Source organism: Phaethon aethereus (assembly GCF_964289735.1).
Source record: "Phaethon aethereus genome assembly, chromosome: 15".
In the NCBI taxonomy this organism is placed as follows: Eukaryota; Metazoa; Chordata; class Aves; order Phaethontiformes; family Phaethontidae; genus Phaethon; species Phaethon aethereus.
Genome location: NC_138591.1, coordinates 9,381,409 through 9,404,229, shown reverse-complemented (window position 1 = coordinate 9,404,229; position 22,821 = coordinate 9,381,409). Strand labels below are relative to the sequence as shown.

At 39.1% G+C, this 22,821-nt stretch overlaps 1 protein-coding gene across 1 annotated transcript in view; it reads left to right on the top strand.

The window, feature by feature from the left end:
- Nucleotides 1-21,239, top strand: part of VPS35L (VPS35 endosomal protein sorting factor like) — a gene marked incomplete at both ends in the record, with an annotated part of 54,113 nt that extends 32,874 nt beyond the window's left edge. The window contains 5 exons of the mRNA XM_082006938.1: nt 9,195-9,334; nt 11,361-11,526; nt 13,336-13,454; nt 20,435-20,581; nt 21,141-21,239. Of these exons, the coding sequence (XP_081863064.1) occupies nt 9,195-9,334; nt 11,361-11,526; nt 13,336-13,454; nt 20,435-20,581; nt 21,141-21,239 (671 nt within the window). The remainder of the gene's footprint in view (nt 1-9,194; nt 9,335-11,360; nt 11,527-13,335; nt 13,455-20,434; nt 20,582-21,140) is intronic.
- Nucleotides 21,240-22,821: the final 1,582 nt, after the last annotated feature.

Here is a 22,821-nt window from a genome sequence, read left to right as displayed (position 1 = left end):
ATCTTTTGTTGTGGCTATTAATTCTTCGCTTTAGCTCTGTGCTTCTTCACAAGAGCTTGTTTTCCAAGCTCTGCATTTACCAGTAAGTTCCAGCTGCACAAACAAGTTGGCTTAGGATGCTGATTAAGACTTTTTAGTACAGGGTGACTGTTGTATTTCTTTGTTTTGAATCTGATGCTGCCCATATAGCGAAGCAGAGGGATTTAGAGTAAAGCTGGCTGTTGTGTCCAAGTATGTTTTGCAAATAAAAGATCTGCAAAGTCTGTTGTTGTGCAGTTAGTATTGTGCAGTTTCTTTGTAGATAACAGAGTTTACAAAAAATGGCCTCGCTTTTTCTTTCTATGGTGTTTCGTTTAATTGTCCAGCTTACCTTAGCCTTCGTATCAATTTTTTGATTGTTGCTGTGTTGCAGTGCATCTCTTGTTAGAAGCAAATCCAAAGCAGTTTTTCTGTAATATTCAGTCTTTGAGGTCTGTGCCTTGCCTATGTTGGGACCAACTCTGTGACTTACTAATCTTTCAATTCATAAACTGCTTTTCCACTATTTTTGTGATGCAGTACTTCTCTGAGTGAGACTCCTGGGCCCCAACAATTGTCCACATTTTTCAGTGTTAGAGTTTATAAATGTGCACAGCTGTTTGACAATGTGAACACAGTGCACTCACTAAACAATGAATAGGATCGCCATTCTGAAATCTTTTAAGGTAGCAGGTATATGCTTATATATATTATATATATATAAAAAAAATATATATTATGAACTCAATCTCTAAAATGCATTTTTATTAACATGAATTTTAGACCCGCAAGCTGGAGAGAGGAGTGTTTGGTCCCTCTCAGCTTTGCTGAAGTGGAGCATGTGCAAAACTCTGATGTTCAGTAACTTACTTTGTCTACCAAGGTTTTATTGTTATACACTTTTTTGCTTCCTTAGAAAAGGTATTTTGGACATAATTTGTGCTCAGAGATATGTGACTTGCGTGAGTAATTTAGCATGTGTTACCCAGTTAGACAACAGTGACACCAATCTTGGGACACTTTTTGTGACCTGTTTTTGCACATTCTAGTGTATTGTAGTCAGATAACGTGTCCTTGAAAGTTACTTTCAACACAGTTTAATCTGTTTCTCAACTGAATGCATTTCATGTGGATAAGAAGTACTGATGAATTCATAACAGCAAATGTAAATCCAGTCAGTTAACGGAGTTAACTGATGCCAGTTAGACACTGATCTACTAAAACCAATGCAGCATGAAGTGAGGTTTTAAGAGTGTGCAATTAATGATAGCATTAGGCTAGGAAGTGTAATTGTGCCTTGCATGTAACCTTTGTTTCATGTTGATTGGAATTAGCTTCATCAGTTTAAAATTGGGAAGAGAAATAAAACTGAAAGGTAATGTACCTGATCTGATAGCTCAGTCAGTAGTGGGGCATGCATGTGTGCAGGTGCATGCAGTTTCTCTTTAAAGATTCCAGCTGTTGTTTTTAGCGAGTTAAATTCTTGGTTTTAAAACTTTTAAGTTCCTGCAGGGATTCTAGCTATTTTGGTGAGTTGAGTTTTCACTTAAACATATCACAAAATTGGATTTCACAGGATAGACTTCTGTTTGCAATAGGAAGATTTCTCCAAATTGCCAATGTATCTAAATTGAAAAAGGCATAAAATTACCTATTGGGGTAGATAAGGGGAATTTAAAAGATTGCTTTTTTTATAAAGAGGATGTGCGAGTCATTAACAGTAAATAATGTTTGCCAGTCTGAGGGTTGCACTGATAAACTGCCCACAACTGGAGAGCCACAGCTAACAGCCAGCAGCTCCTGGCCACAGGAGCTTGGGTTTTGCCTCATTCCCAGTCTCAAGGGGCAGCAGTAGCAGACCATCAGTCCTAGTGTCTCGCTGTTCCAGTTTCCGCTGTCAGGGCCTTGCCTGCTGGGATTTGCCATGCTGTTAATCAAAGCAACTGTGTGGTGCTTGTTTGAACTCACCCAAATACTTCGGTATTAGAAAATTGTAATTTTTCTTGGAATAGATTTTCTTTAATAAAATGAAAATGGGTCAGAAAAGTAAATTTATAGGCTCATGAAAAGTCCAATATTAATACATTGATGGATGTCTGTCCGGGTATGCTGTTCAATGAGTATTTAACATGACTATTGTATCTTTGTCTCCAGCTCCCACAAGATGCTTTAAATAAAATGAATCTGTAATTATGTTCAGAATATTTTAGGTGATTTTTGCCCTGGATGCATAGTTTGTACCTCTGGAGAGTCTACTAAGAGCTCACCTTAGAAAGGAAGATGCTAGATTTTAGAGATGTGCTTTTCATTTTTTTAACTGAGCCACAGAACACTGCATGCTGCCAACATAGAATAATAAATTCTCATCAGTCATGCTTTCTGTCATAGGGAGTGCTTGGACTAAATTGAGATTAAATGCATGGTCCACTGTGTCACTATTCTGGATTTGAGATATAGGTATTATTTTAATTGCACATATTTCCTCCCTGTGGAAATGCTGCTTTTGCCTGTCAAAGAACAGACAACATAATTTTTTAACTGTTGGTCACAGCATTCAGCAGGTGGGTAGAGATGACACAACTTTCTGGTAACGTGTGTTGAGCAGCATTTTTATTTTAAAGACTGTGAAATCCTTGCTTCGCTTCAGAAGTAACATGCTGAGTGAATAAAGTAATTCAACTGATTGTCTGACTCATTTCCCTGGGATATTGTCAAACATATAACTTTATGAAAATGGAGAGTCTTTGTCCCCCAAATCAACTGACGCAGATCTTTATTTTGTTTAGCAAATGCAGATTTTAATTCTGAAGCATACAGTGCTTAATGTACTTCTAGATATTTATTCTGTTCTTCAGATGCAGCTGAAACACAGTTTCAGTAGTAGATTGCAAAAGGAATTTCTTCCTCAGAAAACGTTAACTTTTCCATGTATGTTCTCTAAATATGACAGACTTCAACCATACTTAGGAGAAATTATCTAGTAAGTAATTTTAAATCATACTCTAGTAACGTTTTAGTGTATTTTCTCAGTAGCATTAGAGAATAATTTTTAGTATTCCTTCATAATCTCCCAAAATATTTATAGATCTGAAGAATATAAATAGAATATAGAGAGAATTTGAGGTAAAGAATTTAGAGAAATAAGAACCTGAAGAGACTTCGGGACTTCTCGGCTCACGCTTCTCTGGTAAGATTGCTGTATGCTTTCTCTGCTATCTTAAAAAGATACAGTTTTCCTCAAAGGCAGCAAAGTAGCTGTGGGAGAAACTGATGAGATACTGTTTTCCTTACTAGTAATACTAAATGTTGCTTTATTTGAACAAAATTATGACTTGTACTGTTACCTGGAATTTCCACAGCGGGAAACTTCTCCCATTCACTGAGCTTTTTCTTGTTCTGCTCTCTATTCCAGCGAATATCTTGTCCATATGATGTGAGAGAGATGACGTCTCTGTCTCTGTAAGCTTTTCAGACTAGCATTTCATATCAGTTTGTCAGTTCTTCAAGTCTGTCTAGCGCATGACCTGTTTTTGAATGTGTGTAGTAGCATCTACTAAGGCAACATACAGGAAACAATAATGTAGAACGATGCTTCCTAGCTTTCAGCTGTGGGTAGTCTAAATACATTCTTCAACAAAGGTTGCATATGGACCATGGTATTTAATAAAATACATGCACCATTCCTTAGGAATTTAATTTTTTAATCTGTTTTTACTTTTTGGCCTTTGTAACTTCACGTGACAGTGAGTTACACATTTACATGCTACTTGGATTTATTTCTGTATGTTTTTTTAAATGTTAGATGAGTGTTTCAGTGCGTGCAGCTGACCTACTAGTGATACTGTGAATATTCATTCATTCTCGGCTCATTTTCTCCATGCTACCTGTGAGATGATGGGAGTTGATAAGTTCCTGAAGAATTTGTGTCAGTATAGTGTTTTCTAATAAGGAAATGGTTCCATGCCTTAGCACCTTTTTAATCTTCTTTTTGTCCTTTTGGAAATGGGGAGATCAGGACTGTATTCCAGGTATAAATGCACAAGAGCTATATAAATCATAAAATGACATCTCAGTTTTCCATTACTGTCCTAATGATTCTTATAATTGTCTTGCCTTTTCGACAGCTGTTTAGGATGTAGTTTTCAGGAAACCATCTATAATGACTCCAAAGTCTTTCATGAGTGTAAATAGCCTATTTAGAGCTTATCTTTCTATAGTTATAGCAACGGCTGTTTCTTTTCCCGCATGCCTTACTAATATTAGATTTCATCTGCTGCTTTCTTGCTCAGAATCATGAGATCCATCTGTGATGCTTTGCAGTCATGTTCCAGTCTAGACTGCAAACATTGTCACCTCCCAGCTCCTTGTAAGGACATGTCTCTGCAAAACCTTAAGGAACACGGTAGTCATTTCACTCCACTGTGAAAACTTTTTATTTCCACTCCTTTCCCCCTGCACCCCATCCTTTATTAAGTTATGAATCCTCAGGAGGACTTTCCTCCTTATCTTTTGTCAGCTTAGTTGTTTTCAGAGCCTTTGTATGAGGGACATTGTTAAATGTTTTTTAAAAATCTTAAGTGTTTGCATTGGTTTAGGTGGTTTTTAAACACAAACTTGATGGTTCTTTGAAAAACTTCAGAGACTTCTGAGGAATGATTTCTCTCTACAAAAAACATATTGACTCTTCAGCGTTGTATCATGTTTTTCCATGTGTCTGCTTGTTTGATACTTCTTTTTTTTTTACCTCATAACCAGGAGAAATTACAGTGTTTAATAATAGCATTTATTATTTCAAAGTTTCCAGTATTACTAATGGAGCTCTCTTTAAAGACTGCTGATGATACTTTACCTCACAGTTTTTAGGGATTATGTGGAATTTAGAGGCAGGCTGAAATTTATGGGATTTTTGGGTGGTTTTTTTGCAGGGGGATGGGAGGGTTGGTAGTGTGTGTTGCATTTACTAATTACAGCTTAAGAATAAAATATCTTGTATCCAGTGTTCTTGCTTCTACTGTGTGATCTCCCTGTATGAATCTTCCCTTCCACTTGTGCTTCTGTATGCCTTTGGAAGTAGTAAGGCCTTGCTAACAATCTATAATCAAGCTATTCCTAAAACTAGTACTAACAAGCTTCATCCACATAATTTACCTTTTTATTTGCAACTAATTCATGGTATGAAATAGTATGAATTGACATAGTACATTCCAGTTCACCAAGCAGCAGTGCATTCATTTTCCTATTTCATCTTTGTTACCTCAAATAATTCTTTGTAGTTTTTGGATTGGAAATGATGTGTAGAAGATTTTAAGACAGAATGTTCAATTGCTCAAGGGAAAAACACATTTTAACAGCGTGGCAAAATTCTCACAGTGACCTCACCAATGAGAGGAGAAGGAGTTCCAAATGCCTGCAATGCTTGGTTGTCAAAACAGTAATGTGTTAATTTATTTAACAGGAAAAAAAAGGCAACAAAAACCCCCACGCTTGCTCCCCGTTAATTTTTTGCACCGAAGTACAGGACTTTTCAACATCTCTCATACTGTGCTTGACTGTTGTAGGACACAAAGGTGATGCGGAATGCAGAAAACTGCATATGGTCCCTGGTTTTGTCCTTTGGCTGGAGTTAGCCCTGTGTAATTGTATCCATGGCTAAAAATAGTTGGTGTAGGTATGTCAAACTCACTCCCTCTTGCTCTTTGAAGGTGGACTTAAGGAGCTTAATTGTTTTCCCATCTCTAATGCCTTTGTTCCTCCTTGGTTTTTTGCCTGCCTGAAACCTTAAATTAGTACAGTTTAATTGACTATCATAGATGCAGCAAATACAATGTAAGCCAAATTCTTATATGTAGAGAGACTGATATATAGAAATATATGGAGGTACATATATTTGTGTGTATGTATAATTAAATGTGCGTGTGTATGTACAGTCATGAATTTTGACAACAGCAAGGCATTCAAGCCCAATTTCACTTGCTTTTTCTGTAGGAGAGTATTACTGGAAGTGCTGACCTGGATACCCAAGAGTGTTAGTTTTCGTAGCCTGAAGGTCAGCATGTGTGCTCAGGGGAAAGATTTATAGGATTATGGTCAACCAAAATGAAGGAGCTGCTGTGAAAGGATGAATTTAGCGAAGCATGAAGTATGTCATGTTCGGAGCACTGCACAAGATATTAACAGCAGTCTGGGAAGACTTTATCATAAGGATTTGTTGTAACGTGCAGGCTGCTCTCCCCTTACTCAACTTAGCAGTGGCTCACTTTAGAAGCAGTATCGTACTTTACGCAGATAAACAGACCGGAAGAAGCTTTTAAAATTTATTTTTATCAAGAACATAACATCGTTGTGGTTTTTGATGCTTTTTAAATGGTTCCTTATACCTTTTGGAAGCCAGGAACAGCAAGTGTATGGTTTTCTCTTGAAACATCTCTACAGTAATAGCTTTATAAATTGACTTTTAAAAGATACAGAGAAAGCACCATTGCATAACATCATAATTAGTGTAATTCAGAATTAGATACCAATGCTCATTTCATACTTGTTAAGAAAATACACTTCTGGGACAACGTATCTAGTCAACGTTTCCTCCAAACTCGGAGTGTGCTCTGACACCTCACTACAAGCGAGTAGGGTGGTAGTGTTTGGAGAACAGTTTTTGCAAAGTCTTTAATAAAAACCTTTGCGTTAGTGTGGATTTACTTTTACTTTTGCTTCTTTCGAAGCACGTATACCTTGGATGAATGTGCTTTTAGCGTTTCGGCGTAAGAACCATTTTGTGGTTAGCACAGATTGGCTGAACTTGTAGTGAAAGGAACATACTCTCCTTTGCCAGTACTTCTGGATGTACCGAAGCAAAGTACCCGTTTCTGTGATAGAAAACGCAACTAACTGCTTTTATGCTCTGCGGCTTTTTTGGCTTGCCTTGCTGCATTGTCTGGGGGCGGGGGACCGAGGCGAGGGAGAAGAATTAGCGGCGTGGGGGCAAGACCCCGCAGCCTGCCGTGGCGCCGCGGCAGCGGCAGCGCGTGGGGGCCGCAGGGTGCCCTGCGAACGCGGCCCTGCGGCGCTGGCGGGGGGACGGCGGCCGTGTGGAGGCCGCAGCTGCTGTGGTTGGGGAAGAAAAAGATGGAAGCGCGGAGGGGTCTCTGCACGGTCCCAGCAGCAGTCACCCGCGGAGGAGCCGGGCACGCCGCTCCTGCCGGCGGGTCTCATGAGGGGACTCATGTCTCTGAAGGTGCTCGACCAGTTGAGAAGGCAGCTCTCGTTTTGCAATGACGGCAGGAGGTTGAGTAAATCGAATCCGACTGCAGTTACTCGTAGCGAAGATGAGAGGTTTTGGTTTTGTGCTATGGCAGAAGTTTAAAGGAGAATGTCTAGGACTGTGATTGCTGGGAGAGCAGGCAGTAAATTAAGGTGAGGTACTTTGCAGCTCTTCTCTTTCATTGCGGAGACTGTCCTGTTACGAAAAAACTTGAGAAGGCAGGAGTATTCTTTGCACGGACATGGGTACTTTGGTATGCAGACTATTTTCTGAGACACATTTTTTCATTTGTCTGGTCACGTGTTTTTATTATATGGTGATGTGGGGCATGCACTTTTTATTTTCTGCTGAGACAACTGTGGAAGCGACAGCGATTCATTTACTTGTGCTAGAATGAACATCTGCTGCTGCTTTCCTTCCCCTAATAAAGCTCAGAGGAAGATTACTTACCTTCCTTTGGGTCGGCTGTGTAAACTTACATGTTGTTTGAAATAAATGAAAAACATTCTTTCACCTCAAAATAAATGTGCAGAATAAAAGAGGAAATACGATGTTTGACTGAAGGGGTCTGTATTCTAAGTGCTGAAAAGTTCAGAGGCTTGAGCACTCCTGTGCTGAAAAGAAAGAAGGGTCAGAAGAATTAGAGCTTTTCCAAGGCACATGTTTCCCTGGTATTCCTCATAAGCTTAAATTAGATATCAGCTGGTACTATATTTAGCAAATTTGCTTGGAGTCTCATATGCTCAAATTAATTTTTCCAGAGCAAGTGCGCTCCTGGAAATGCCCGTGCATGCCTGCCAGTGGTATCTCCGTCCCAGCCATGTAACACCTCTTGGCTTTCACCAAGAATTCTCTTTTACTCTATGCTAAAATTTGATTTCATGGCCTTAGTCTCTCTTTCTGTAAAATAAAGATACAGTATTAATTCTGAAGGATGCTTTGAAGTATAAAGCTAAGCAACTTGAATGTGATTTAGATACCTGGATATTTTGAAATACAGCCAAGAAAGTGCAAAAGAACGTTGCTGTCAGAAATTTTTTTGTGAACTCTTAGCATATATAGGAGGCCTTCTAGGGTAGGAAGGAAAATACTGTTTTTAATTTGTGAATATTAACTTAATAAACTGAGGAATAGATGTTCTAGACTTGTGGTTGGGGTTTTTTTTCAGGATTACAGACCTAAAAAGTGTTATGAAAAACCTTTTAATACCTACTTTGCCAAGGTTTCTATAATTCCTGTATTGCGATTCTTGGAAAGAATAATTTTATCTAGATAACCAGAAATACCTCAGGTTCTGGTACTGTATTAGTATTTTGCTTTTAATGACTGTAAATACTTGGAGAAATGAGGCTGGCTGTACTTCCTTGTAACTCTAACAGCCTTTTGTGAATGAATTCCTGAACAAGTTGGCGTGATCTAATAGATCAATTAGATAATATAATAATATAATATTATATATTATATTATTATATTAATATATATTATATGTATTATATATACTAATATAATATATAATAATCAAATTTGGCTTTTTTGCCCCCTTTGGATTCCCCATTCTCCTGGCATAAGCATTTCTTTAGATAAGTCGATTTTGAATTGTGTACTAGTTTTTTTTATTATATATGCATTATGTTTGAAACAATGGTATCCTGAAATTATAATTCTTTTCCTTTGCTTAATAAGAGAAGTCTTGAGTGATGTGGGAACTTCTTTTGGAAAAAAAAAAAAACCCCACAAACACCATTATCTCTTGAATTGCCACAGATTTTGACTGCTGAGTCTCGAGTTTCTTTGCAGTTATCCATACATTCATTTACTGTACTCTATCTGAACCAAACTCAAAGCAATCATTGAATCACAGGCATGGCTGCCATCGCAGTTGGAGTGGTAATACAGCAACTATATTTTTATTTTGTAGCTGATGCTTTTTTCAAAGCTGCAGTGAGCCTTGTTCCTGAAGTGCCAAAAACGATCAGTGTAGATGGGAAGATGCGACCTTCCGATGCCTTCCTCCTGGAATTCCTGTGTAATTTTTTTTCCACATTACTAGTTGTTCCGGTAAGTTGTATGTGTGTAAATAGCATATAGGCTAGCAGACTATTTTGACTTTCCTGTTTAAAAATTGAGAGTAGACTGGGCTTTTGGGAGTGGAAGATGCAGTGGTTAGTTTTCCATGAGCAAGCTGAACAGATGTGCTCTTCGTCTGCAAAATCACCCACCCCAGTGCACAGTGGGGGTGCAGAACGATTGTTGGGAGGTGCAGGTACAGCATGGCCTCTCTCAGTAGCACCTTGCACTTGGCTGGATTTGGGGTAGACTGAAATCTCGCCATCGTTTAATTCTGTTAACATAGTTTACTGTTTTAATAGGCCCTTGCAGGATAGTCATTTTTTAGGTGAGCTTTCATAAAATTTAATGCCTGAGGAGAAGAAAAAAAATACAGACCTCTAGTTTCTATTAGTTTCAGTTACTTTGTTACTGGTTGCCTAATCTTTTGAGTGAAAACAATAATTAGAAGATGTGTTTTGGCATAACCTTCATCTTCTGACGAATGTTTCACAAAATGCTACCATTCTGCACCCTTACAATTTTCAACTAGTTGTCAAGTTTAGATCGATCGAATTTTCCTTCCTGTATTTTCAGCTATAGCTAAAAGATGATGAAAAATTGTAAATGAGTCTGGAAGACCTGAGATAAAACTTAGATAGCCACGGTATTTTGTTGACCTTAGAGAAGACAGAGAGGCCTCTGGCTCAAGATTTCGCTGCAGTGGAAGCCTAATGCTTGAAGATTTTTACCTCCCTCTGTTAAGAGCTCTGGCCCTCTCTTGAGAAGATTCTTTTTTTTTTTCCAGCAAGGGGTGGCTTAGTATCATGGCATGTTTTAAAAAAAAAAAAAGGGAAAAAGAAAAAAAAAAGGGGGGGAAAAAAAGAAAAAAAAAAAAAGAAAAAAAAAAAGAAAAAAAAAAGTTTGAGGTTTATTCATTTTTCTATTCATTTGTTCCTGGAGAAATGAGGTTGTTCCTTCTCACCGAAACAATCCTTACGACTTCCTCCTTCCTCTCTTCTTTGACTGCATGTTTGGTGAAGCAGCACACGGTCTAGTGCTGCCCAGATCCTCATTACCAGAGCAGTGGGTTCTCCTTTTTCCAGTGGAAGGGGTCTCCCAAGCCACGCGTGCTCGGCAGCGCGGAGGGGCTGCGGTGGTGGTGGGGGAGGCTAGCCGCCGCTGCGGCGTGCCGCTGCTGTCCACTGGCTGCGGAAGGAGGGCTTTGAAGGAAGGCTGCGCCAGAACCGCGTGCTGCGCAGAGGAATTGCTCGCATCGTTCACAGATGATTGAAAGAGGGAGTCCAACCTCTCAGATTCAGTAATGAAGAAGAACTTGCAATGAGATACCAGGATTCAGAAATTAGTTTCCATAATTTTTTCTCCTGTTTACTTCTCAGGATAGATGATCAGAAGGAAATGTCCCCAGTGGACTGTGATTTGTCCTTCGTATGTTGGTACCGTTGCAGCAACTGCCAGCTTGAAATAAGCTGGCTGCTTATTAAAAACTCACAGCTTATGTAAGCAGATGTCTTTATATTCCTTTTATATTAAAGGATTGTTGATTGTCTGTAACTTTGGCTCTTCCCAGTGTAGGTGTTCTTCTGAAACTTATAATTACATGAGTAATATACTTGTTTCTATAGCTTACTGACATTATTTTAATAAAAAAAAAAAAAATCTACCCAGTGTGTTTAATTTTAGAGGCCTTAGCTGTTAAGAACTTGACAATTAATTTTGTACTACTCCCCCATGTCTAGAAAACAAAGCATTTCAAAGCTTGTGGAGGCTGCCTAGATCAAGTTTATGATTATAGGTCAAATGGGCATTTTAGAAGGAAACTGGAACAATCATTTTTAAAAGGATTTGCAGGTAGCACACTTAAGAAGAGGAGCTGTCAGCTTTAATTATCTTGTAGTTTTTGCTTTTATAGAACCAATACTGTGACTCTCAACCCCTGAATGACCGCAAATAATCCCGCTTTTGTTTGGGGGTTGTTATATTATTGTTTTTGACCTATCTTTTTTCTTTTCTATAGGACCATCCAGAACAAGGAGTGTTGTTTCTTGTGCGAGGATTACTAAATGTGATCCAGGATTACACTTGGGAGGATAACAACGATGACAAGGTCAGGATTTATACTCATGTTTTGCATCTGCTGTCTGCAATGACTCAAGAAGCATATATCTACCATGTAGATAAAGGTAATACATAAGGGTGGCTCTGGATCCTTGCGTTCCACCATGCGATTTGTAGTATTGTGTTATCACTGTACCTAGTTAATGAAGGTCAGTGGTAGTAGTCAATCTTACAGAATGGATTATTTTTGTGTGCAGGTCCAGTTATTTATTGTAACTTAAAATAATCGCAGGAGGTGGCTCCTGGCCAGATGTACAGTCTGTTCTTTAAAGTGAATCTGTGCAGAGTGGTTTACTTAGTTTGTTCCTGGTGGTATTGAGGCAAATACTTAGAACTGTGAACTTTTCAAGTAAATATTAGAACTGTAAATGTATGGAGGGTTTTCTTTTGATCTAAAGTATCAGCTTGATTTATAGTTATCGTTGGTGTTATACTCACATTTATTAACAACTCCAGTTTTCAGAATGTAATGCGTAGTCTTCGTTATTTAAATGATGTATTTGCTGCTCTGAAAGCAGGCTTTCAGTTATGGAAATTGTGGTGTTAACTTACAAAAATCTTCAGAACAGCTGGAAAAAAATTTTAAAGATTTTACATTTTATAAAATGGTTGTAGTCTTTTTATAAGATTTTTATATGCTCTGAAATTGAGTGTTTGCCTTCTGATCATAGAGAGGTAACTAAATTAAGAGAAAGTATTAATCGAGTCTTTTCAAACATGCTGGCAAGATCAGTTCGTCTGAGAGGCCAAGCTAGTTTGGCTTTCTCTTTCCGATGTACAGGACTTTTACAAAGAGGCAGGCTGGAATATATTCTGCAGTTCTTTGGGGAATAGTCTGTCGGTTACCAACCGTGACAAAATATCTCTTGCAGTTAACAGCACAGAAAATAGTTGTCAGTTGAACAACTACTGTATAGTAAATCTGCTGTTTAAATTCTGTAAGGAAACATGGTTTAGCTGCTTTTTCTTTCATTCCATTTTTTTATATGACCAAAATAACTGCATCATCCCAAGATGAGAAATTTAAGTTAATTAGATTTCAATGGAGAGAAGCATAGAAATATAAATTAGTAATTTTTCCCCTGTAGTTGGACGATGGTTGGGGGGGTTTTTTTGCCCTTAGGTGGACCATGTACCTTAGCTTCTTAAAATGAAGTTTACTTGAGAACACAGGATCACCTTTTATCCTATGTGCTCTCTGATTTACCTGGAATACACTTAAACTTAGAAATTTCTTGTAACTTCTTAGTAAAACATGATAAATAAATGAGGCTGAAACATGTTTAAACTCACAATTATATAAATTCTAAAATCTTCAAGTGCTCTCTCCCTCCAAAAAATCCTTCAAGGCCTTTGAAATAGAAAATATATTTTTCTGAATTTCTCTCCATGACTTTGAAGTAATCAAGGTTTTGTTTTAGGAAAAAAAAAATTAAAATGCAGTTTCCTTTCAAAATCTCATTGTTTTCACTAAGTAAAACATGAACTGTTTGGTGCTGTCCTGCTGCCATTGAAGATGATGGCCATACTCTTCCAAACTGATGGGAACAGGGAGTCTGTGGAAAAAGTAAAAACTGACATTATATGTTGCTTTGCATTTATGTCTAGCAGATATTTTGGAACCTGGCTGCATCCAGGAATACAGGACTAGCTTTAAGCTAGAAAATTCTTTTTAGTGTTTTGTTCCTAAAATCAAGAGGACATAGTAGGCAACCAAGCAGTAGGCACTTAAACAAGATTGTTCTGTTTGTGTTTCATGGAGGAGGGTCGTTGTATGACTTCCAGATCTGGTCTTCTATAAATAGCTGGTGTTATCAGTAGCAAACAAGTGCCTAGCTCTTTAGCCAGACCTAAGCTTGAATTCATCTCTGCAGTTGATTCCAATGATACCCTGTATGGTGGAGACTCCAAGTTCCTGGCTGAAATTAATAAACTATGTGAAACAGTGATAGCACAGATCCTGGATCATCTGAAAAGCCTTGGAAAAGAAGAGGTATGTTCTTATGCAGCTTGATGCAATACAAAACCAAAATTACTTTGGAGTTGAATAAATGGACTGCCTTCTTCACCAGGCATTGGTCTTTTAGAAAGCTCCAGCAACCTTACAAGAGTAAATCAGGTAATTTTACTTGTTTAAAAGGTGAGTCAATCATGTAGGCAGGCTCGTGGTGGAAAGACCTAATGATGTGAAAGAGATCATGTAGCAATTATAATATAGTTTTAAGATGCAGACTAAAATGACCTCCTTAGCTGTGTGCTGTACATTGACGGTCTGGTAGAACCGACAAGCAGGAGAAGCTACTCTGGCATACTCGGTGGTATCGATCGTGGCGGTGCACCAAAGGATGCGATTCTGCCGCAATACAGAATGGCAATTGCAGACCAGCATAGCGAGATTAGAGTTAGCTTTAAATCAACTAACTTGAGTCCTAGTGTAGTCTGGTTATGGAAATATGATGCTTGGTGTGGGACAACTTTTTTTCTTAGGAGAGTCTTTCTGCCTATAATAACCCGTGTGATGCTGGTACTGCAATTATTGGCCTAAGCTAGAGAATTGGAGGCAGTGCCACTGTCACTCCTTTGATTGCAGTATAGTTACACCTAGAATCTGCTCCATGTCCGTCCTTCCTGTTGTTTCCTCCTGGCTGACAAATTTCTCTCTCTGCAAATAAACTGTTTTTTCCTGCCAGATAAGTTAACAGTAGCCTGAAGTGTCCAATTCTGCAATGGGCAAAGTGAAAATTCACAGCTAGTCTGTTACTGGGTAAAATACAATGGAAGGCGCCTTTAACTGGTAGAAGTTTTGGATCCCAGACACTAGGATGAAGTCAGGAGAGAGGTGCAGAGGGAGGTAAAAGGTGTTCTGGCTTTACCCTGTTCTTAATACAGGGCTATGTTTGTTCAATGTAAAAGAAAGAAAACTCTAGGCAGCTTATTGGATTTCTTGATTGGAGTTCAGAGGCTCTGAGGCTTAATGGATTGTGTGTGAAAGGCAGGTGACTAATGTTTTATTACTGAAATAATGAGAACTTACTGTTCTGCTAATGTACCTGTTTCTGAGATTGAACCCCTCCACAGCTTCCTAATCACCCCTTACTTAAATGCTGTATATTGATAGAAGTGTTGTGGCTTATAGACTGAAATGGGAGGGCAGGGGATGATTAATTTGATGGAATTTTTTAGATAGCCTGTTTGCACAGTAGCCTGCAGTGTTTGCCAATACAGAATGTGTTAAGTGATACATGTTTGGAGGACACTATACTAAGTCTAGCCTTTTCTCTGCTTTTGCTATCCTGTTTATTCTTCCTTGAGCAATTGCAGAGATGTAAGATGAATAAATCCTTTGCTCAAATGCCTCTACATCATTGTACACATCACCACAGTGAATAGCAGTTCTTTTTTAGAAAACAACCATTCTTGCACAGCTAAGAATGTCCAAGTGGGTATTGGAAGGAGATTTCGAACAGTTTCCAGGACTGTGAGTTGTATATTGAGGATTTTTTACATCTGACTCCTATATGGAGCATGTGGGTGGGAACGTTTGTAGGGCTTGAAATCTGTGTTTTCTGAAAGGCTTGCGCTTTTTTCCCTGCTTTCAATACTTCGAGTAATGAGATCCTGTGTTGTTTCACTGAAGCAGTTATTGTATAGAAAACTGGATTTAAAGCTAAGCAGCATGGATATAGGTCCTTTGCCTCTGTGGCCTGGGATTTACTGCTCTGTCCATCCTTATTTACAAAGGGGGAGCGTTTATTTTGCTTTGTTGAGTAAAAGTCCTTGAGAGATTTAGATAAAAATTGTTTTGTAAGTATGAATAGTTTTTTGAGAAAGCTGTTGTTCCTGAGGAAATAAAGGCTACGAGAATGTTGTCGGAAACCTTCATTTGTGCTGAAGTAGAACTGATCATAAAATCACTGCGGTATTTGGATTGCTTCAGTGTTGGTGACCTTTTATTATTCATCTGCTTGACTGCTCATTTAAATGAAGAAGCCTCTGGTGATACTGGGGTTTTATTGGTTCATTTCCTTTAAAAGCTATAAAAGAAAATAAATTTTTCTTACAATAAAATGCTTTCACCAAAATGGCAATTTGGAAGAGAACAATGTATCTTACGTTAACACAGCATGGTCTTTTTGCAATATTAGAGAATGCTGAGTTTATGTTACAGTGTTTGAATGGAAATTTTCAGTTCTGGACAGTTCTGTAAAGTTCAAGCTGTTTCTGGTCATGAGAGCATGTATCAGTGAATCCTCTCTGCCTTTGTGTGGGTGGAAGACTAATCTTATGCTCCAGGTTTCTTAGAAATGTAAATACCTTGCCTCTTGCTACTCAGTGATAAATGTCCAGATGGAGTATGTTGTATTCAAACACCACTTTTGATCCAAAACATTAGGAGCATGTTGTGTCCTTGGCAGTGCTATGTTGTGTCCTTGGCAGTGCTATGTTAGAACGGCAGTCTTGCTTGTGTACCATATGATAGATACTGGACTTTTTATAGTAAATATAAAAAACGGAGCAGTAGAAAGCAATTCCTGGGTATGCTCATGAAGCTTCTGCTTTCAACACAACTGACTTTTATTTTATATAAACTCTTAAAACTTCATTTGGTTTCACATGTGTTTGAATACTGAACTACAGGCAGAGTTGGACATAGTTCTCATTTGTGTGGGTGTGTTTTAAGTTGAGAAGAGGTTGCTCATCCTGAAGGATTTTGTGTCGTTGGCCAAGATTTTCTAAAGGTGGTTAAACATTTCATTCCCTGTTGGGAGTAGCGAGGCAAGGGAATTTACCTGCTGCAGTTTCCAGAAGATGTTGCAGCTGGTGTTGCTGCCTGTTTTGGCATGCTTGCAGCTTACCTGCTGATGGCTCAGCAAAAGGATGGGTACACTGCAATGAGGAGCTGTGGCCGGTAAGCGCGTATTGACTCCACTTCTTTGTCTCAGAGTTAGAAAGTCGTAACTCCCAGATTATTCCTTTTATTACACCATTGTCTCTGGCATGCTGGCGGAGTTTAAAGACTAGAAATAGTTTGATTTGGAACATTGTTTCTGCATGTTTGTCAGATACTTGGTAAATGGTGGAAATCAAAATAAATAAATTGGGATTCTGCTGATGGCCTACAGCAGGATTACTGAGTATGGCTTTGGAAAGTACGGTCTAGTCTTCCATGAACCACAAGTTCCACATGGAGCACATCTTTGTTGGATGAATTTTAGAGGGAAATCAAACTGATGTGAGCAGCACTATGAATATTGAAAGCTTTAAAAATAGGTTAAGGACTCATTACAAGAAGGACATAAAGTTGCTGGAGCGTGTCCAAAGAAGGGCAATGAAGCTGGTGTGGGGTCTGGAGAACAAGTCTTATGAGGAGCAGCTGAGGGAACTGGGGTTGTTTAGTCTGGAGAAGAGGAGGCTGAGGGGAGATCTCATCGCTCTCTACAACTACCTCAAAGGCGCTTGTGGTGAGGTGGGTGTTGGTCTCTTCTCCCAAGTAACTAGCGATAGGACAAGAGGAGATGGCCTCAAGTTGCACCAGGGGAGGTTTAGACTAGGTATTAGGAGAAATTTCTTTACCGAGAGAGCGGTCAAGCATTGGAACAGGCTGCCCAGGGAGGTGATGGAGTCACCATCACTGGAGGCGTTCAAAAAACATGTGGACGTGGCACTTCGGGACATGGTTTAGTGGGCATGGTGGTGTTGGGTTAATGGTTGGACTTGATGATCTTGAAGGTCTTTTCCAACCTTAATGATTCTGTGATTCTGTGACTCTGAAATAAGAGATGAACCTACCATGGTGCCAGTATAGAGCTAGGAGTAAAATGTTTCAACCTGCCTTAACTAAAAGGTGTGTTACTGCACCCTAAAGCCAGCAGAAGCTGTCAGTGTGACTCTGAGTACTCTAGAGGGAGGTTCTGGTTTGCTCTTTCAAGGATTGTATCTGAAAGAAAGCACTTTCTCTTCTGACCATCTCAGTGTGCTAGAGGAATGGTGAAATAAGGCATATGTATTCTCTTGTGTGGTATGAGCTCCCAGCTGCACCTTAGTTCTTGGTGTTTTCTTTTCTCAAATCATTGTTTCCTTTTATTATAACTGAACTCGATTTAGCTGCCATTGGTGCTAGGTGCTTCATTTATTCCATGTTAGGACAGTTGTGTAATGAGAGAGTTGAGAACCTGGTCTGTCCCATGCAGCTCATGATCTTTTCCAGTGAACTAACAGATGTTAAAATGTTCCCAAAAGACTTCATGTGAGAGCTTTTACGGGAAGGCAAGGCTGTCATGGCTTGCTTTAGGAATATCTAGATTTGGATCACAAGGATGTAACCACTAGCATCACAGTAGTGCTGTAAATAATTTTGGGCTAGATAGTTCACATAATACTAGCAAACAGATGCTGTATCAGCATGGAGACTCAGCCTAGACCGATTATATTTAGTACCTTGGAGGAGCCTTACAGCCCATGCTGAGCTCTGTGCTGCTGCGGATGGACTGTTAACAAGTATCTGAGCCAGTTATTTTAAAGCCCTGCATGGGAGCAGCAGCAAGCTAGATGCACCTTCAGAGAAGCAACCTATGTAAATGCACAAATGCTTTTCTAACAGAAGGCTTGAAGCACCCTTACGGCATAGGTGTCTGGCAAAAGTCACTGGACAGCAGGAATGAATGTTTGAATTGCTAGCCAGAGTTTTTGTGAAATGCAAAGGTACGTGGTCCATTGTATGAAAGGTCCAATTTTTTTCTGTTACGCTATATGAAATTTGAACGTTGCTCTGCGCTTTTGTGGAAGGGTTAGGACACCAGGGGGTCACGTTCTGGGATGATGTAGCTTGTTCTTTGTTTCATTGTCATCAGCATTATTCCAAAGATTATGGGACATGCGCTGCCTGGAAGGTTGGCAATCCTTTTTGGTGTGGGAATTGCTAGTCTTGTGATGTATGTGGTTGCCAAATAGTTGAGCTGTTGCTTTCTCCTTGCTGCCTGTGACTACATCCTGTGAGTTAGCGTGCCACCCACAATTCAAGCTCACTTAGCTTGATATAACATAGATGTTCCCCCCGGGTTGGGGGTCGGTGCCATGTTACACAAACATTCCTGTTCGTCATCATGTGAAGCATTGTGTGACTCTTCTTGTTCGTTGTCAGGGATGGTGGGATGTACTGCATACCCGAGCCTGCCTCTGTCTTCACTTTGCATTGTGTAACTGATGAATAGATGCCAAAATCCTGCCTGTTATACCTACCCCAAAACAATGAGAGTTAGTGTGCAGCTCATTCTTCTAGCTTAACGTGTTTCTAGATCCTTTTTGAAGTATGTATGTTTTAAACTAGTCAAAATGTCATCCTTATTTTAAAGAATGGATTTTGTATTTGCATTGATATGCCTGGAAAACTTCACTAGTTGACACTCAGACTGGAGCACTGCTGCTTTTGCATTCTGCCCAATAATTTAACTGTCGCACTTCTTGTGAGGTAACTTCCAAGCAATTCCCAGGAACCTCTTTGAAGTTTGTATTCAGGAGAAGACAGACAGGCATTAGATGGTCAATGCAAAAAAAAAATTATAGGTAATACAGGTTATTGTGTTAATCCAGGGTACATGGTGATGTGGCAGGATGCCTTGTGAATGATGTGGCAAAACATGGACTAGCTGGCTGTACCCTCTATCTGTTTTTCCCTGAAGGATGTTAGTCCTATAAGAGAGATACTACAGTAATATTTAAGCATAACTACTTTCCCTTTTATTGTCTTTTTGAGTTGTAAAAGTTAAAGTGCTCTTTAATACTACTGGACTAGATGGATCAATTGCATTTCTCAATGCTTCCAAATGATGGTTGTAGCTTTAGCCTATAAACAGGTTTTGGAGCTATTGGGATGGAAATTGCTGATGTAGATAACTGTTACAGGAAGAGCTGTTTTCTTTGTCATTTCATATAATGATTTAGTGCTTAGGGAACTTCTCCTGGAGCCTTGAGCAGCTCTATTAGCTGTATATTAGCTAAGTATATTAGCTACCCTAGCATGTATTGAACTGCGAGGGCTGAAGTATTAAGTTCATTAATTGAGGTGCCCAGCTGACAGTTCTGTTTTAACTACTACTCTACTGCTGTGGTTTCTGTGTAAGATGGAGCTAGGCTTTTATCGGTGGTCTTCCTTGAGCAAAAAACAAAGGACAGCTGCAGGAAAGAAGTATAAACAAATACTACAGCTCAGATGCATCCAATAATAATTCATCCTTTTAGCTTTTTAAAACTTATTCTGTAGGAATAGGCATAATCTGCAATAGCGTTTTAATTACTTCTGTTTTCCACTCACAGGGTGCTAGCACCCTGATTTGGGGTAAGCTTAGCGCAGGATGTCTGCACCCCAGAACCCCTCCGTAGAGGCTAAGAGCATAGTGCTCCTCCATGGTAGATTACCGTGAAGCAAGCATCCTCCTCAAGGTCCCTCCTCAGCAATTTTAGGGAAAGTAGCTGCAAATATGTTGGTATCACCAAAGTTTCAGTGAAAGAATAGCAGGGAAAAAAACATCTTTGGTTAAATAAATAGAAGTAGAATAGACTGCTGGAAAAAGCCGGAACTTGCATTAGTCTAGATTTATGATAGTGGTCTCTCCAAAAAATATACAGGCATGGTGGCATAAGTGCAAGGCTGGTTGGTGGGAATGTGATTTCTATGCAATTGTAGGGAGTCTTGTGTTAAAAATGTGTCAGAGCAACATACTGTGCTGTGCCAATGTGAGGGTTTTTTCTTTACAGCAACTTAGGTTGATCCATGACTATGGCTATCACTACTTTTGCGTTCTGAATGAAACGTGGAAACTATGCCCATATTCTTGCATCTAATTGTTGCTGTGTAATACAGAACGAGTATCTGCCCCTTGCACTTCTAAGAGTTCAGAGAATCTGGCAAGGTTATTCTGGCTATTTTGGGATGACTACATGGTAATACAGGAATTTATTTTTTTTTCATTGTAGACCCTAAAGCGTCAGAGCCAGCTGGCACTCTATTTCTTTAACACTATTCTAGCTCATGGGGATCTACGAAACAACAAACTAAACCAGCTTTCAGTCAATCTCTGGAATCTTGCTCAGAAACATGGCTTTGCTGACACCAAGACTATGGTAAGGAAAACAGATAATGTAGAGAAATTTTAGTTCTTAAGATTTTTTTTCAACTCCTCCTTTGGGAAAAGGTAACATTTTCTTGATCTGAGTAACCCTAATCTCTTTACAAGTTGCTCTCTTAACAACAACAAAAAATCTTAAAAACCCCAACTTTATTGCTTAAATGCTTTTTAATGAATAAGCAGCTACTGTTATTTCAAGTGGTCTTTATCTTTCTAGCACTTCTAAATGTATTTTCCACATTAAGGAACCTGGAAATGCTGGGTGCTGTAACTTTTTCAGTACAGAAAACAGAGAAATACAGCCTTTTTATTTAGTGGAGGAACTGCATGGTTTAAGCTGGGGAAGTGGGCATTCTAGAGCCTTTAAGAAAGATACACATGATAATGAGCTCTGGAGTAAGAAAAGGAAGTGCTCCTGTAGCCAGTGAAATTTAGGGAAAATCTTGAGAGTGCCTATTAAAATAAACACCTTCACATAGATTAAATGATGGCCTATGAAATGAGACAAGACGAAGACACTAAAAATCTCAAAATATCTTTCTTTTCATGCCCAGGTGAAAACGCTAGAATACATCAAGAGGCGAAGCAAACAACCTGAAATGAGCCACTTCGCAGACTTGGCCCTTCGGCTTCCTCTGCAGTCCAGGACCTGATGAATGCCTCTTTGCCAAGGAGTCACCTGTCCAAGAGCATGTAGGCGAGGCGAAAAATCACTGATCTAGATTCTGACTGGAGGAGTTCAGTGTATTTTTATTTTACTTAGTGTGACAGATTTACTTGGACACAGGTAAAAGCAAAACTGTTCTGAGTGCAATAATTTAACCTGAATTTCTGTTTCCAGTTTTACCACTATATTCTTATTTTAAATGCCGATTTAGATTTAGTAAAGGGTATTCTGAACCTTTATGGTTGCAAAAGCCTTTCAAAATCTAATCTGTTGGCATTTTAGCAACACAGGAAGAAGATAATCTGCACAGATCAATTCATAGCCTCCAAACTTCATCCCACTTGCAGAATAGTCTTTTTTCCTGTGTAGAAAGCAGCATTTCAATATAATAATCCTACTAAGTTGTCTTTCTGCTTTGGGATGCTGCCAACATTTGTTTGGTCAGTTCCAGTAAAAGAGAAAAATGGCTGAGGTGTTACTGTTCTAATATCTACAATACATTTTCACAGACATGCTTATGCTTTCATTTTATTTCAGTGGTATTTTGTAAAATGGAAGGAGTCTTTAAGTGCTGTCTGCAAAGGAAAATGGAAATGTATGCGAAGTACACTGTAACTGAATAAAACAATTTGCAGTTCATCTGTTCTGGACGAGTTTCTTTGTGTATACAAATTTATCACCTTACCCTTGTGGAATTTGGTTACATGTGCTGCTATTACACCTCATAAATTTCACTCTCACCACTTCTGTTCCACGGTGAGGAACCATGTCGAGACCTTGCATCTATTGCTGCTTTTGGTTAGTGGTATTTTAATGAGCTAAATCTTTGTATGGATATTGAGACACAGTTTTTGCACAAAAATGTTTTATTTTGTCAAGGCTAAACAAGTCATCAGTTTTGCTAGAACCATGTATTTAAGGAGTTAGCAAGCTGATAATAAATACCACCCAAATTATTAAACCATTCTTGTTGCATGTTTTTCATCTCCTCAGTTGTTATTGAAGCTGGGTACATCTAAAATACGTATTTTGTGTTAAGGTTGTAAAGAACTGAACAAGGACCCTTTGGTCCTGGTACAGACTATACATGCAAGTTGAGTACAGCTGCAGGAATACAAAACAATTATGAAGTTGTATCAGCTTGATACAGAACCTTTCCAACCTTTAGTACATAGCTATTTTAATTATACTGACTTTCCTTAAATAATTCTGTGTAAAGCACACACAGATAATGAAATGATAGCACCACATCTGTTACCGTGTCCCACTTTTAATCTAGCTTTCCTTCTCGCTGCAGCTGCACAGAACAGCTCTCAACAGCATGTAGATGATTCTTCCTGTTGGGCTTGGAAACATAAACCACGAACTGGTAAGTGGGATTAAACTCCAAGCTCTCTAAACCACCCAGTGGGTCACACTCAGCAGCTGTGGTATGGCAGAAATTGCCCTCCGGGGGCAAATGTACTGCTCTAAACCCAGCGTGGCGTTGTTCCAGATTCTGTAAAACAGAAACTCTTACGGCAGGCTTGCAAGTGTCCCAACTGCTTCTGTTCCCCATACAGGCACCA